General features: G+C 45.2%; 1 protein-coding gene across 1 annotated transcript; it reads right to left on the bottom strand.

The window, feature by feature from the left end:
- Positions 1-3144: 3144 nt before the first annotated feature.
- On the bottom strand, positions 3145-16017 carry LOC306913864 (uncharacterized protein). Its single transcript, XM_079490676.1, has 4 exons — positions 14650-16017; positions 14136-14269; positions 5215-5304; positions 3145-3228 (listed from the first exon to the last, which is right to left on the bottom strand). Exons 1-3 carry the CDS (start codon positions 15983-15985, stop codon positions 5251-5253), a joined length of 1524 nt encoding a protein of 507 aa, XP_079346802.1. The 5' UTR covers positions 15986-16017; the 3' UTR covers positions 3145-3228; positions 5215-5250.
- Between the last annotated feature and the right edge of the window lie 423 nt (positions 16018-16440).

Below are 16440 nucleotides of genomic sequence, written 5' to 3'. Positions count from 1 at the left end.
CTGCAGAAAGAGGCCTACTTTGATCCTATAAATAGTAAATACCGGTAGAATGATCAATCACTAACGGTCATAATTTACAGAATTTATGTGTGTGTGTGTGTGTGTGTGTGTGTTCGTTTTGAAATGATAAAAATGTATTATAGCAAAATGAGGGAGGTGGTGGGTCAGTTCAGAATAAGAATAACAAAGAATCAGTAAATAAGTTTAATTGTAATTTATTAAAAGCAAGCAAAATAAAGTTTAATAACAAAATGTTCACTTAATCAAATCAAAATAAAATAAAACTGCCTCAAAAGGGATGGGTGTAAATTCCAAGTGTCCTGGCACTGTCCAAAACTAAACTCATGTGTCCAAAAATAAATCAAAATCCAAACCAGTCTGTAGTATGCACGGAGTGTGGCCAGTCTCCTCTGGCCATCCTTAAACTCCTTCGCAAAGTCTGGTCCTTTAGAAATCCAATATCCAGGGAAAAATACTCCAAAAAGGAAAGAAAGGTCTCTATATCCAATGGTAGATATCCAAACGATCCAAATACAATAATATACCAAGACTTGGGAAAACTCTTGCTTCTCAGTAGACTGTCTCACTCTCTGTTCACCTCCACTCTGGACTGACAGAGTCAAACTCTCCAGGTGGCCCAAACATTGTGACGGCCCATCACTCAATCAGCCAGGTGAGCTGTGGGCGGGGTCTCTCAATCACTGCTTGTTGCCATAGCAACACATGCATCTCACTGGCCTCTTGTAGCCTATAGTCCAGCGGATAAATCTCAGAGTAGTGGATTGGTAGAAAATAATAAAGTACATCAAAATGGAGCATAGCAAACAAAAAATACATAGAAACAATGTGACTCTGGGCACAGAGGTTACAATATATATATATATATATATATATATATATATATATATATATTAAACATTTTAAAATGTATATAATTCTAATTCATATATATTTTTTATTATTTTTGACAGGTCTGCGACACTATCCTGACCCACGCCACACAAAGGTTCTCCTTCACTGACCACCTTGTAAGTGCCACACTGCTCCAAGGACACATGTTTAAAGACCACCGCCGTAGATTCCCTGTTGAGGCTCTGAACATCGCCGCAAGAGCATAGCCTACCCCATGCTGAACACGGCCCAACTCAAGACTGAACTGTCCCTGATATACCAGGGGTTCTCAACCCGTGGGTAGCGACCCCTCGGGGGGTCGCCAAATTATTTTGGGGGGTCCCCAAATTATTTCCAAAAAAAATAAAAGAGAGATTTTTTTTAAATTTTATTTTCACGATCTTTCAAAAATAGCAGACCTACAAGCTCGTAGCGCGCCACTCGGTGGCGCGCTATGAGCTTGTAGATCTGCTATTTTTCAATAGCTAAATTATAACATAATGCTTAAAACACCAAAAGGGGTTCCCGCCCAAAATGCGTTAAGGTTATTGTAGCAGTCAATTTATATTGGGGTTCGGGAGGGGGCGGGGCGGGGGTCCCGAGATATTGCCAAAGCATTTCCGGGGGTCCCCGGCCAAAAACGTTGAGAACCCCTGTGATATACGATAGTCCCGAATTCAAAGGCTGCTATGGCGCTCTATCAGCTTCTCCTGGTGTATGACCTGCAGGAGACTGTGGCTCTGTTGAACATCCTCATAGCCACTTCCATGACAACAGCTGAAGCTGAGAGACGTTTCCCCACCTTAAAGAGAATCAAGGCATTTCTGAGAAACACAATGGGACAGGAACATTTGAATGCACTGGCCATGCTTTCCATGGAGAGGGAACTCATTCAGAACTTTCCGGATTTCAATGAAAGTGTCATTGATAAGTTTGCTGCTTTGAAGGACAGACAAGCAAAATTCCAGTATAGGTGAGACATGTAAATTGGAGGTGGAGCGCTAGCGCTATCAGTCATTGTTATAGAGCGGCGCCAAAACTATTATTTGTTGACGAAATTGACAGCATACTTAGTCTTAGTTTACATCATGGCTTAGTTTTTATTTCATTTTTATTTCATTTTAGTGATGAAAAAGGTAGTCAACGAACATTTTTCGTCATGGTTTTAGTTGACGAAATTAACACACAAATGAACACATGCACTCTGTTGTGCTTTGTATGCGTTTTTAGTCCTTCAGAGCAGTCAGCAGTGGTTCTCAAACTGACAAAAATTACAAAAAAACGGCCACCATCGGCCAACATCACTTACTTACTTACTTACTTACGCCTTCTGCCCCTTCTGGGGCATAGGCCGTCAACAAGCGATCTCCAGGCATCTCTGTCCATCTCCACCGGGCGCGTCAGCGCCCGGTGGGGGCCACATGCGGCCCCCACCTTCACTTAATGCGGCCCTCAGGTTAATGTCAGAATTCTGATATAATATTGGTTTCAGCTGATTACAATTCCACAACATGCAAACATGACCCGCTTTAATTACTTCAGTCAAAACTAGTAGCTCAATGCTTCAACACAAGTATAATTAAAGGCATTTGAAATGAAAAATATTAATTTTCAGGATTCTGATTAAAAAAATAGCAAAAAGATTTCAATTCGAATATAGCAAAAATAGCCGATCTACAAGCTCAAAACGCGTCGCAGCGCGACGCGTTTTGAGCTTGTAGATCGGCTATTTTTGCGACGACCGTAATATATGGCCCTAGGGAGTGAGTGTTGAAATATAGTGGCCCTCTCCATTGTCAAAGTTGCCCACCGCTGCACTATGAGCTTGTACCTCTGCTATTTAGAAGAAAAAAGAATTGGTGCAAATCATTGAATGTATACATTTTTAAAGCGAACATTTTTAACTCAAGTCTTTGCTTCTGGGTGGTCCCTGGAACAAATTATTTTCAAAGGGGGGTCCATGGCCAAATACATATTTTGGGGGTATGAAAGTGAAGTGAAGTGAAAAAGTTTGAGGACCACTGGATTAAACTATTGGTGGATGGTTCAAATAATGGTAGGCCTACAGTATTTGGCAGCGAGTTGAAATGTACTTTTGTGTGGGATAATAAATGCGACAAAGACAGGTTGAATGAACTTCATTTCAAAACGTTTATTTTCTCCAAAAAAAAAGAAAAAACATTTTCTTTCCTTTTTTTCCAAAATCACACCACTTTACAACAAAACGTTTTATTACTCATTAATGAAATGGCTAATTACCAAAAAGGGTCAACTATTTTTGTTCCTTTTTTCTCTTTTCCTCCTTCAGAAAATCTGTTTCCCGCAGGATGATGAGTCCTGTAAGAAAAATCAAAGGTTTAGCCTTTCTGTTCTGTGTACTGTACCAGTGTTCATTTCGTTGACTAAAACTGATGGAAAATGTTCGATTCAATGTCTGTTAAAATAACAAATAACCGAAAGTATGCATGCAAATACAAGCTTGTAGATTGCATATTTGCAGTGATTGACAAGCTTCTATAGAAGTTATGCAGACTATTATGGAATCCATTCCAAATGACTGAAATCAGTCGTGGCGACTGAGAACTCCTCTAATCCATAACACAAAGTTAGAGAATGTGTGTTTGGTGGATACCGGTAGTTATTTCCCTGTAGTAAAAATGCTTCTAGGCAATAACTTTCATACGGTTGGAAGGGGTTGTTAGGGGTCATGTTAACATCATTGTTAGGGGTCGTACCCATGAAAAATGTGCCAAACATTCACTAACCCAAACAGCTTATTCTGCTGTTGGTTGCTATTGACTCGTTTGGTGGACTTCTTGGCACTCAATTTAGTGCCAAGAAGCAAGCAGACAAATGTTATGAATAAGCTACCAAATACAAAATTCAGAACCTTTTCGTTTTAGCCCTTGTAAAACGGCCTTATATCTCTTTGAAACGGTGCATGCTTTTCCCTAAAAAGCCAAGATACTTTATATTTGAAATTCTTTATTGGGAAATTGGAATAACCCCTTGAGATGAATCGTCTCATTTTTGAGTGGTGTCAGCAATGTATGTGACCTGTGACATGTTTGTGTGTGACTATGTTTGTGTGTGACTCATGAATACCAGTAGGGGCGCTGTTGTGCCAGAAACGGAGACAGAGAGATGCACTGTTTCCAGCTAATGAGAGAGAGAGGGGGGGGGGGGGGGGGAATTGCACCACTCAGTTCACACGGGTGTGATTTTTGAAGACAATGGACGTCAGAATTGTAAATGCTTCTTAGTTTTGCCTGTAAATCAGTTCTATGATAATAATAATGATAATAATAATGTTGGTTATGATGTTAGCACTAACCTGAAGGGGTTCAGTTCTTTAATATTATTATTATTATTATTATTATTAAATAATAATAATAATAATGTTGATTTAGATAGCTAACCTGAAGGGGTTCAGTTCTTTAATAATAATGTTGATTTAGATAGAGCTAACCTGAAGGGGTTCAGTTCTTTAATAATAATAATAATAATAATAATAATAATGTTGATTTAGATGTTAGAGCTAACCTGAAGGGGTTCAGTTCTTTAATAATAATAATAATAAATATAGCTGCAAGCAGCGATAAAGCGGGACCAAGATAGAAGAAGAACAATGCGCAATAAGAACAATATGCACAAATACGAATCACAGGCTGAATTGTCGCTACCTGGATTTGAACCAGTGACCCTGTGGTCCAAAGGTGAGAGCTCTACCGACTGAGCTATGCAGACACAGTCAGTTGACTCATTCTTAACAGTAACATCATCCAGTATTCATGTAGGTATTAGGTTTCACAAAACAGCAATTTTCATTAGCCCATAAAAACTTCATTTTTTCACTTAAAGAAAATGTACTACTGTACTGGTCAAAGATCCTGGGAGGAGATACGTTTTAACTGTTTTTCATATAATTCAAAATGGCAGGTGATTTAAAGGTCAGAGGTCAAAAGTCCGCATATGCAAGTTGTTCGGCATGAGGAGACACATATGGGTATAAAAGTGTCATTGACAACGGTCAAACGGTTCATGAGATATGCACGTTCAAAGTTTGCAAGTTTTGCATCAATTGAGTGCTATAGCGCCACCATTAGGCCAATCTTGATGGGTTTCGCATAGTCACCGTTTGGCATGGCCCTCTATCAGATTACCGGGTTTCGCGAAAACCGACTGCACGGTTCAGCCAGAACAGCTATTTTTGGCAGAAGAAGAAGGAGAAGAAGAAAAATAAACACAAAAACAATAAGTGACCAAAGTCACTTCGTGACTTCTTGGTCCCTTAATAATGTTGATTTAGATGTTAGAGCTAACCTGAAGGGGTTCAGTTCTTTACTTCTTTAGACTTCTTTAGATCCACTGTATAGCCAGTTGTTCTTCAAACACAGCACCTATTTCTTTCAGCTGGAAAAAAAACAACACATCAGTCACAACCAATAACAAAGACATTTATCGTCCAGTACAGTTAACACAAAGGGTCATGTATGGAGAAAAAAACACAGTAAAAAACACGGTGGAGCAGAAATTCTGCTTCTACGGCCCGACGGCTTGGAATAAACTCCCATTACACCTAAAGACAATCAGCCTCTATGTAGACAGCTTTAAAGCTCAAGACCTATTTATTCACACTTGCTTTTAGTTGATTTTGAATTCTGTGTTGTTATTCATGTCCTCACTGTTTTGACTTATTCACTGCCTTTTCTGCAGTTTCTGCTGTTTTTTTAGTCTCACCATGAGGCCCATTTGGGCAAAACACATTTCTGTTGATTACTCGTACACATTTCATCCATACATCACGCAATTCGGTATACACTATCTCCTTAGTCATGTGATCAACATGGATTCTGCACCATTTCCCATATTCCATACTCATTGGCTAAGATTGGCTTCCAAAGCTCGCATGATTGGTCCGTTTCAAACAAAATGCCACAAATCACACACTGTGTGCAATTTCCATGAAATTATAGACGCACATTTCCACTAGGCCGAGGATGCCATGCCACTTACTTTTTTCCAAAACAGCCTCATGGTGGCTATAAAATAGCTCAAGGCTGTATTGCTGATTACTTAGCTTAGGACCCCCGCAGTGGTGTCCGGTTAGAACTTAAACCAGGATGCTTTGACTTCTGCCTTCTCCCTGAAGCCGACCCTCTATATATTCTCCGACCAGGCTTGTCACGATGACTAAGCCAGTTAGATCTATCCATATATGGTTCTATCCATATCTATCGATATCAGCACTAGGTCGGCTCGGGCCCAAATATAGGGATTGTCATACTAAACATGTCATATATCATATAGCCCAACGTCCTAGTCAGAGTCTTCGTTACAGCCACCCCAGATTTCACGTTGAAATCTATACCGCATCCAGAAGACTCAGACAATTGTCCTTTCTTTCGGCTAGGTTCCAACAGGCCAGGCCTGGTAGTTATCCAGCAAGGGAGGCTCTCGAAGATGTTAATCTCTCTCCATTAGTCTGCTGACGATCTGTGTATGCTCACAATCCAAGCTATTTGGCGATCAATGCTCCCTCAATATTATTGACTTGGTTTGGCTGTACGGCAGGAGATACCTCGGAAGATACAGCCACCCCGTGCAAAACTTGAAGATCTCTCATGATTCTGATACGCAACTCTTCAGGTTGACCCCTCAATCCGACCTGCTTGGCAACTGTGTGTAACAAAATGGTTCGCCCCGAACCATCATCCAGAACTGCATATACTTCCATTACTTTGCCACAATTGCAAATTAGAACTTTGCACACCTTTAACATGACATTTCTCCCTTTAGGCGGTGGATAGCCCACATGCAAGGACTCTCCTGCTATAGTCAAGATTGCTGGCTGTGGTAATTCCTCTTGTAAATCCTGTCCTGTCTCGATCTTAGGTGTCCTAGGGTTCCGCAAAGGTTCATCTGCTCTCCGGTTCAACCGGGTCCGGCTCCTATTAATACTGTGAAGAGCCAGAGGGTGCCTTCCACCACATTTCACTCCTAGTCTGTAGTTTACAGTTTCTTGCCTGCATGACGATGTCCATTGCTGATAACACAGCTTCATCTGTCATATCAAATCTCGTTTCGCCATTAAACTCAGTCGTTTGAACCTGCCGCATACCCCAAGATGGTGTGTGCCGCTATTACAGTACTGACATACGGCTTCTTGCCGTCTTGCTGGTTACTTGGTGTACGATCGGCAGAATTGGGTGCTACTACCGTACCATGCATGATGACTGTTCGTCTCCGGTTATGCTCATGGTCATTTCTGCAAGAGTGACCGTCCAGCCTCCTTGCTGGACTACTTCGGTCCCTATGAACCTGGACTTCTGGTCTGTCAGCTTGCACTTTCATCTCGATATCCTATCGGTGAACGAAGCCTCTGCCGTCCTCCGACTGCTCCAACATCTATGGGAGGGTTGATATAGCTCCGATGCCCTTGCATCATCATGCTGTCCAGACAATGCTCTCATGATATCCACCAGAAGCTCTAGGTGAAAGCCTTCGTTACACGATGACACATGAAGCTCTAGGTGAAAGCCTTCGTTAAGCTCTAGGTGAAAGCCTTCGTTACATTCATTGCCACCCCCAGATTTCCCATGGAAATCTGTACCATATCAAGAAGGCTTGAACAGTAGACCCCTCAGGCCACCCCAATACAAGAATACTGAGGCTTGAACAGCAAACGTCAGCCATTCAAGCCACCCCATTGAGGGCGTCCAAGCTTCCCGCTTTCTTCCTTTGATGTTACGGTGGGTCATAAAAACCTCAAGATCAAATCACATGCCACCCATTACGGGCGTTCCCTGTCAATGGGTCAGAGTCAGCCAACACATGCAGTTCCAGTTTGAAGTAACGCCCTCTTGATCGTATCAAAGGTGGTTCACAACTTCGGACCCAGGCTTCTACAACACCACGCCACCACTTCGACCATGGCGTCTACAACACGACGCCATCACTTCAACCCTGGCGTTTACAACACGACGCCATCACGTCAACCCTGGCGTCTACAACACGACGCCATCACTTCAACCCTGGCGTCTACAACACCACGCCATCACTTCATCCCTGGCTACTTTCAGGGAGGTGATCATGTCCAGTGCTCTCTCTCTCTCTCTCCTGCATCACCAGTTCTCTCCCTCTAAGACCGATAGTTTCTCTCCTGCACATCACCAGTGCTCTATCTCTCCTGCACATCACCAGTGCTCTATCTCTCCTGCACATCACCAGTGCTCTCTGACTCTAAGGGCCGGGGAGGTCTCACGGCTCCGAGATTCAGGCATCCAGATTCTGGTAACCGGGTGTGTCTCACAGCTTCGAGACGCTGCTGCTCACCTACGGAGCAGCCAGGACCGACAGAGCGTTCGTGCTCTGACGGCGACAACTGGGTGGGTCTCACAGCTTCGAGACGCTGCTGCTCACCTAAGGAGCAGCCAGGACTGCCAGAGCGTTCATGCTCTGGCGGCAACAGAGTGGATCTCACAGCTTCGAGACGCTGCTGCTCACCTAAGGAGCAGCCAGGACCGCCAGAGCGTTCATGCTCTGGCGGCAACAGAGTGGATCTCACAGCTTCGAGACGCTGCTGCTCACCTAAGAAGCAGCCAGGACCACCAGAGCGTTCATGCTCTGGCGGCAACAGAGTGGATCTCACAACTTCGAGATACTGCTGCTCACCTGCGGAGCAGCCAGGACTGCCAGAGTGTTCAGACTCTGGCAGCAACTGGGTTACCATCTGGTTAGAATCTTGCCACTGAGTCATATAAGCTATTCAAGGTATATGGGTTGTAAAGCCAGACACCTTGGTTCGTATGTGTCTGGAAGACTTCAGCATCCCGTTACTGCGGTAAGCCCTAATCCGTACTCAAGAAGGACCATATAAAATAGCTCAAGGCTGCCTGTATTGCTGATTACTTAGCTTAGGACCCCCGCAGTGGTGTCCGGTTAGAACTTAAACCAGGATGCTTTGACTTCTGCCTTCTCCCTGAAGCCGACCCTATATATATTCTCCGACCAGGCTTGTCACGATGACTAAGCCAGTTAGATCTATCCATATATGGTTCTATCCATATATGGTTCTACCATATCTATCGATATCAGCACTAGGTCGGCTCGGGCCCAAATATAGGGATTGTCATACTAAACATGTCATATATCATATAGCCCAACGTCCTAGTCAGAGTCTTCGTTACAGTGGCGCTACAACCGGGCAATTCCTGATTTGTACCAACAACTGCATCAATCTGTGTACAACTTTATAGTTGTAGTTTCGTCACCGCTAAACCCCTTAACCCTAAACTTCTTTGCCTTTTTTACTATTTTGCAAAACATTTTTGAATCGTTAAAATGGCCAGTCTACAAGCTCACAACGTGTCAATGTAGATTGGCTAGTTGAACTTTTCAAAAAAGTAAAAAAAAAAGGCAAAGAAGTTTATGAATAAGGGGTTTAGCGGTGACGAAAACGGAGCCCATGATCTCTGTAATCATGTGATCAAGATGTGTTGGATTTCTCAGATTCTACACTGATTGGCTAAGATTGCCTTCCAAAGTTCTCAGGAGTGGCCCATTTCGTACAAAATGCTGCAAATCATGACTGCAGCTCCCGAGTGCCGTGAAATGGTGCACACATTGACATATTCCCATTACGCTGAGGAAGCAATGCCACTTGACATTTGTCAAATCAGCATCATGATGGTGTTTATTTTTTTGCAACAAACATCACACACACTCCTAGTTAAGGGACCAAGAAGTCACGCAGTGACTTTGGTCACTTATTGTTTTTGTGTTTATTTTTCTTCTTCTTCTTCAGTTCTATGGCAACAGGTTCAGGTTGCCATAGCAACCAGAGGTAACAACACGCTGGACCAAGTGTATACCAATAAACAGAGGGCATACAGAGTATTGCCCTGCCCCCAACTGGGACTCTTTCCAAAATAAGCCCACACAAAAGGAAATCACTGTGTGGCCTAGTACAGCACAATGCACATGTTCCCATGCTCCAAGACTGCTTTGAGAGAACTGGCAGATCTTTAAGGAGGCTGCAACAAAAGAGGGCAGGATTGAGCAAGAGGAATATGCCTCAACCGTTTGTGGTTAAATCAGTAAATGCATCGATGACATCACAGTTGCCAAGAGGATCACCATCCACCCCAATCAGAAACCCTGGTTTAATGGAGAGGCGAGGCACCTTCTGAAGGAGCGGGATGCAGCCTACAGATTTGAGGATGCGCCAGCCCTGAGGGCAGCAAGGAGGAATTTGGATGCTGGAATTAAGAGAGAAAAAGAGGAGTATGCTCAAAGAATTCAGGGACACTACTCTAAAAAAAAAACACGGGGCATGTTGAGGGGAATAAAAAACATCACTGACTACGGCAAGAGGGATGTTGAATGCCCCGGCTCAGCTGCATCTCTCCCAGATGCCCTCGATACGTTTTATGCCCGGTTCGAGGCTGCCAACACCACCTCCCCTAGCACCAGGCTCAGTGTTCCACCGGATCAGCTGCCGCTCACCGTGTCTGCTGAGGTGGTGAGGAGGACCTTACAGCGCATACATCCCTGAAAAGCAACGGGCCCAGATAATATCCCTGGTAGGGTGTTGAGGGACTGTGCTCAGGCACAGACTCTCAGATAATATCCCTGGTAGGGTGTTGAGGGACTGTGCTCAGGCACAGACTATATCCCTGGTAGGGTGTTGAGGGACTGTGCTCAGGCACAGACTCTCAGAAGGTAGGGTGTTGAGGGACTGTGCTCAGGCACAGACTCTCAGAAGGTAGGGTGTTGAGAGTCTGTGCTCAGGCACAGACTCTCAGAAGTCTGGACAGATAATATCCCTGGTAGGGTGTTGAGGGACTGTGCTCAGGCACAGACTCTCAGAAGTCTGGACAGATAATATCCTTGGTAGGGTGTTGAGGGACTGTGCTCAGGCACAGACTCTCAGAAGTCTGGACAGATAATATCCTTGGTAGGGTGTTGAGGGACTGTGCTCAGGCACAGACTCTCAGAAGGTAGGGTGTTGAGGGACTGTGCTCAGGCACAGACTCTCAGAAGGTAGGGTGTTGAGGGACTGTGCTCAGGGTAGGGTGTAGGGTGTAGGGTAGGGTGTTGAGGGACTGTGCTCAGGCACAGACTCTCAGAAGGCCCAGATAATATCCCTGGTAGGGTGTTGAGGGACTGTGCTCAGGCACAGACTCTCAGAAGGTAGGGTGTTGAGGGACTGTGCTCAGGCACAGACTCTCATCCTGGTAGGGTGTTGAGGGACTGTGCTCAGGCACAGACTCTCATCCTGGTAGGGTGTTGAGGGACTGTGCTCAGGCACAGACTCTCAGAAGGTAGGGTGTTGAGGGACTGTGCTCAGGCACAGACTCTCAGAAGGTAGGGTGTTGAGGGACTGTGCTCAGGCACAGACTCTCAGAAGGTAGGGTGTTGAGGGACTGTGCTCAGGCACAGACTCTCAGAAGGTAGGGTGTTGAGGGACTGTGCTCAGGCACAGACTCTCAGAAGGTAGGGTGTTGAGAGACTGTGCTCAGGCACAGACTCTCAGAAGGTAGGGTGTTGAGGGACTGTGCTCAGGGTTAGGGTTAGGGTGTTGAGGGACTGTGCTCAGGCACAGACTCTCAGAAGGTAGGGTGTTGAGGGACTGTGCTCAGGCACAGACTCTCAGAAGGTAGGGTGTTGAGGGACTGTGCTCAGGGTTAGGGTGTTGAGGGACTGTGCTCAGGCACAGACTCTTGGTAGGGTGTTGAGGGACTGTGCTCAGGCACAGACTCTTGGTAGGGTGTTGGGGGACTGTGCTCAGGCACAGACTCTCAGAAGGTAGGGTGTTGAGGGACTGTGCTCAGGCACAGACTCTCAGAAGGTAGGGTGTTGAGGGACTGTGCTCAGGGTAGGGTGTAGGGGGACTGTGCTCAGGGTAGGGTGTAGGGTAGGGTGTAGGGTGTTGAGGGACTGTGCTCAGGGTAGGGTGTAGGGTAGGGTGTAGGGTGTTGAGGGACTGTGCTCAGGCACAGACTCTCAGAAGGTAGGGTGTTGAGGGACTGTGCTCGGGGTTAGGGTAGGGTGTTGAGGGACTGTGCTCAGGGTTAGGGTAGGGTGTTGAGGGACTGTGCTCAGGGTTAGGGTAGGGTGTTGAGGGACTGTGCTCAGGCACAGACTCTCAGAAGGTAGGGTGTTGAGGGACTGTGCTCAGGCACAGACTCTCAGAAGGTAGGGTGTTGAGGGACTGTGCTCAGGCACAGACTCTCAGAAGGTAGGGTGTTGAGGGACTGTGCTCAGGCACAGACTCTCAGAAGGTAGGGTGTTGAGGGACTGTGCTCAGGCACAGACTCTCAGAAGGTAGGGTGTTGAGGGACTGTGCTCAGGCACAGACTCTCAGAAGGTAGGGTGTTGAGAGTCTGTGCTCAGGCACAGACTCTCAGAAGTCTGGACAGATATTTGTAAATATCTCACTCTCCCATGCGGTGCTACCGGTGTGTCTTAAAGGTGTAGTGAAATGAAAAATACGTTTTTCACACTTTTAGACCATCTCCGTGGTCATCATATGAGCATACCTAACAATGGATGCCAAAAAAAATGGGAAAATTCTCATTTTTGTGTGTTTTTATATCAAAAGTCCATAAAAATATATTTTTTATTACTTCCTGAAAACGAAAACGTGCTGCGTGATGACGTGTCGTGGCCAACATCGATAAAAGCCAATAAAAATGAAGCTCACCCGTATCCTCTCCAATATGTGCGCATCCGTGCAGCACAGCTGCTATTGATTACAGAAATCCTCCGTTTTTATTCCCATTCCAGATAACATCCAGACAGTGTATTACTCGGTTTCAACTTAATCATCACGCTAAAATATGTATCTGAAAACATTATAGGGTAGAAATAAGCCACATAACAGTAAACTGGTACAGCTGGCTGTCTATTTGATTTGTAAACAAACACACACCACGCTGCTGCGTATAGCATAGCAACATTCCCTAGCTACCGTCCCATCGCCTGAAGGGATGCGACGCTCTGATTGGTTCAGAAACTTCATAGCGGTGTTTCAACTTGAGACCGTCTGAAACTTCAAAATAAAATGTCCACCATTTCCGTTTCACTACGCCTTTAAGACTAGTACCATTCTGACTAGGGCCTTTCTGTGTGGAGTTTGCATGTTCTCCCTGTGTCCCCTAGGGTAGGTACCCTCACAACAAACATGCAGTAATCATGGTCTCTAAACTACCTCCCCCTGGGCAGCCGGGGCACCTGATGGAGGGGAAAGGAACTGGTCAGAATAACGTGTTCCTTCCACGTGCTACGTCCGGCCGGTGAAACTCTCCCCTGTCAGGTGAGCAGCTTGGACTACTCATGCATAGAAGGAAGCATGAGGTCAGTCCGCTGCCCCCCAAGGTTGGCAGAGGAAGTGTAGCGCCCAGGATTACATTAGATAATTGACACTGGGTGAAAAAAAGACTAGTACCATCATCCCGGTGCCCAAAAATGCAGCAGCAAAGAGCATGAATGACTTTCGGCCAGTGGCTCCCACACAGATAGTTATGAAATGCTTTGAGCAGCTGGTCATGGCCCACATAAGGAATACCATCGACAGTAATGTGGACCCACACCAATATGCCTACAGGAAGAGGCGCTCTACTTCAGATGCAGTGTCGTCTGTCATACATATCACTCTCACCCATTTGGAGTGGGGGGGACTCATATGTCAGGCTGCCGTTTCTGGATTTCAGTTCTTCGTTTAACACCATTATTCCGCAGACTGCTGCTGCTCGGATTAACCTCTTAAACCCCAGGGGAGTCCAGGGGGGGAAAATCAAAAACATCGGAGTTGGAACCGGAGACCAATTGGGTCTCCATTTACCCCCTGAAAGCTGTTGATGAGATGGATAGCCGCTGCCCCCGCCGGCGGGGGCAATGGGGCTCAAGAGGTTTTAACACCAAACCTCTGCAACTGGGTTCCTGAACTTCCTGACTCACCGGCCACAGTCCGTCAAAATCCACGGCACCTCGTGGATGATGATGGAGTGAGCACTACTCCCTCCCCTCCCCCTGTTCATAAAGCTGTTATTAATATTTCTTAATATGCTGCTCAGTTTTAATGCACTGCACTTTAGGATTTTATGCTTATTTTATTTATAGGTTTTAATATACACTGCTGGTCCTGAGTACGATTTTCATGTGCAAACATGTGAAATGACAAATAAAGTGAACCTTGAACCTTGTGTTCATTAATGAATAAAATGCATCATCATAATCACCTTACTAGTGAGCAACACTGGAGATACCAGCATTTGGAGCAGCTCAAAGTTGCTCAAAGTGTTGCTCAAAGTGTCCACCATGTCTTTGATCTTCTCCTGCTGTCCCGGCTTAATTTTCTGCAGGATTTGGTCACCTACAGGACAATAACACAGCAATAGGTTAGTGAACGGCCTGGATAAGCCACTGGGGATTGTCATCCTTTTAGCATAACCTTTGACTGTTCTACCTGTGCTTTTAACAATTAGCCCTTCACTTGAGATGCATGTTAAATGACGGGATTTCTCCATATAAATAATTCATTTCAGTAGCAAGAGCTTTAAAATGTATTTTGAATCTATTCAACCAGGCCTGCAGCAGGCTATGCACTGGACATGACATTATTTCAATAAACTAGGAGAAATATGCTATGCCATCTAAATTACATAATGCTATCTAAATTACATACGTTTAGCCTTTGCATACACATGTACAGTAAGGTTGACAAGGCTAGGTCAAGTGCTACACAGTACACACCCAGCATCTTTTTCATCTGCTTCGTTATCCCCGACATCATGCTCCGCTTCATCTCTGACTTTATGTGGCACATCTCCAGCGTTATCGTTGCCTCACTCATCCCCATGCACCTCACCACCTTCTTCTCCGTATAATGTACAACCACAACCATCGAATCAAGGATCTCTTCCATCTTCTTCTTCAGCTCATCCTTCACCTTATCCTTCGTCATAAGCCCGTTCTGATACAGGTCCATCATCTTCTTCTTCTTCTTATACATGCATTCCATCATGCTCAGCTCGATCTTGTTCATCTCCTGCGTCATCTTCATCTCCATCTTGTGCAGCCAAATGATCCTCTTCTTCATCGCCGGTGTCTGATTATTCTCCCTCTCCAAATCATTCTTATTCAACCTTATCATCCGACGTTCCTCACGCTCATGGTTAATCTTCATCTGACGTTCCTCATGCTTATGCTCCTTCATCTGACTTTTCTCAAGCTCCATCTTCATCTGACGTTTCTCACGCTCATGCTCCTCCATCTGACTTTCCTCAAGCTCATGCTCCATCTTCATCTGACGTTCCTCACACTCATGATCCATCTTCATCTGACATTTCTTACGCTCATGCTCCATCTTCATCTGACGTTCCTCACCCTTATGCTCCATCTTCATCTGACGTTCCTCACGCCCATGCTCCTCCATCTGACTTTCCCCAAACTCATGCCAAAACTTCATCTGACGTTCATCACGCTCATGCTCTATCTTCATCTGACGTTCCTTAAGCTCATGCTCCATCTTCATCTGATGTTCCTCACGCTCATGCTCCTCCATCTGACGTTTCTCACGCTCATGCTCATGCTCCTTCTCCATCTTCTTCCGCTGCATCTGCATTTCTATCTTCTCAGTCTCCCTCCTCTTCTCCGCCTGCTTCGGATACATCTTCTGCATGTTCATCTCCTCAATCTGCCTCTGAAACTCCGTTGTGTTCTTAGTCAGCCTAGATATCACCCTGCGAGTATGACTCGCTAACCTCTTCTCTATCACCTCTGTCACCTCAGACATGCCATCATCTACCGAGGACCTCCTGTCCTGGAGTATGTTATTCATATACGCCTCCAACTTTGTGATTATACACATCTCCATCTGGTCCATGTCGTCCTTAGTTATCGTCGACATCGTATCCAACTGCTTAATCTCAGTACTCGTCAATTTCTCCACCTCCTCCTTTAGGGCCAACCCCCTCAGCTTCTCCATTATCCTCTCCGAAATCTCCATCATCTTCGTGTTCTTCTCATCCGGTGTCTCCATCCACCACTCCTGCTCCCTCATCTCCTCAAACTGATTATGTACCCTCATCTCCTCCAACGTTTGGAGACCTTTGATATATTCCTTCCCATCCTTCTCCTCGATCATCTCCAGGTTGCTGTCCTGCATAGCGAGAGCCATGTTCCTGTCCTCGGTATTCGTCTCAGATTCATACTTCATAGACAATTTATCCAACTTTGACTTGATATCCTGATGTTCCTTCGTCACCGACGTCCGATCAAGTATGCTCTCTAGCGCGGCCAGAGAGAGCGTCCTATCAAGCCTGTTCTGCTCATGCGTGACCATCAGCACAAACAGTTCCTCTTTGGTGTTCATCTTATCATGTTTCACGATATCCAACTCCATCGCCATCTGCCTCTGCAGCTCAGTCAGACACGCCTTCCTCTGCTTCAACTGCTCCTCCATGTTGTCCAACCACAGCAGCTCAAGCTTCCTCATCTCATTCTGCTGTTCCTGTAATGAGAGATTTGACACTGCTGAAAATA

Source organism: Electrona antarctica (assembly GCF_951216825.1).
Source record: "Electrona antarctica genome assembly, chromosome: 21".
In the NCBI taxonomy this organism is placed as follows: Eukaryota; Metazoa; Chordata; class Actinopteri; order Myctophiformes; family Myctophidae; genus Electrona; species Electrona antarctica.
Note: the sequence above shows the minus strand (reverse complement) of the source record. Positions and strands in the feature narration are given on the sequence as shown.